At 54.5% G+C, this 782-nt stretch overlaps 1 protein-coding gene across 1 annotated transcript in view; it reads right to left on the bottom strand.

Annotated features, from left to right (window-relative positions):
* LOC122191547 (shematrin-like protein 2) overlaps positions 1–774 on the bottom strand; it is a gene marked incomplete at both ends in the record, with an annotated part of 891 nt that extends 117 nt beyond the window's left edge. Inside the window, 5 exon segments of the mRNA XM_042891835.1 lie at positions 1–47; positions 49–135; positions 167–618; positions 620–702; positions 705–774. The exon segment at positions 1–47 is cut by the window's left edge and continues 55 nt beyond it. Of these exon segments, the coding sequence (XP_042747769.1) occupies positions 1–47; positions 49–135; positions 167–618; positions 620–702; positions 705–774 (739 nt within the window).
* Positions 775–782: the final 8 nt, after the last annotated feature.

Below are 782 nucleotides of genomic sequence, written 5' to 3'. Positions count from 1 at the left end.
ACCCCATAGAGCCCCCATAGAGCCCCATAGAAACCCCATAGAGCCCCAGAGACCCCATAGAGACCCCATAGAACCCCAAAGAGTCCCATAGAGACCCCATAGAGACCCACAGACCCCATAGAAACCCCATAGAGCCTCGTAAAGACCCCATAGAAACCCCATAGACCCCATAAAGCCCCCATAAGCCCCACAGACCCCATAGAGACCCCATAGAGCCCCAATAATCCCCACAGAAACCCCATAGAAACCCCGTAGAGACCCCATAAGCCCCATAGAGCCCCATAGAAACCTCATAGAGCCCCACAGACCCCATAGAGCCCCTTAGAGCCCCATAGAAACCCCATAGAACCCCACAGACCCCATAGAGACCCCATAAGCCCCATAAAGACACCACAGAGCCCCATAGAGCCCCACAGACCCCATAGAAACCCCACAGAGCCCCACAGAGACCCCATAGAAACCCCATAGAGACCCCATAGAAACCCCATAGAACCCCATAGAGCCCCATAGAACCCCCATAGACCCCCATAGAGCCCCACAGACCCCATAGAGACCCCATAGAACCCCAATAATCCCCACAGAAACCCCATAGAAACCCCATAGAGCCCCATAGAGACCCCATAGAGACCCCATAGAAACCCCATAGAACCCCATAGAGCCCCATAGAGACCCCATAGACCCCCATAGAGCCCCACAGACCCAATAGAGACCCCATAGAACCCCATAGAGCCCCACAGAAACTCCATAGAGACCCCATAGAAACCCCATAGAGACCCCATAGA

The sequence above is a fragment of the Lagopus leucura genome, unplaced genomic scaffold (assembly GCF_019238085.1).
Source record: "Lagopus leucura isolate 7727_CA_CO unplaced genomic scaffold, USGS_WTPT01 33157-0_obj-0_obj, whole genome shotgun sequence".
Taxonomy (NCBI): Eukaryota; Metazoa; Chordata; class Aves; order Galliformes; family Phasianidae; genus Lagopus; species Lagopus leucura.
Note: the sequence above shows the minus strand (reverse complement) of the source record. Positions and strands in the feature narration are given on the sequence as shown.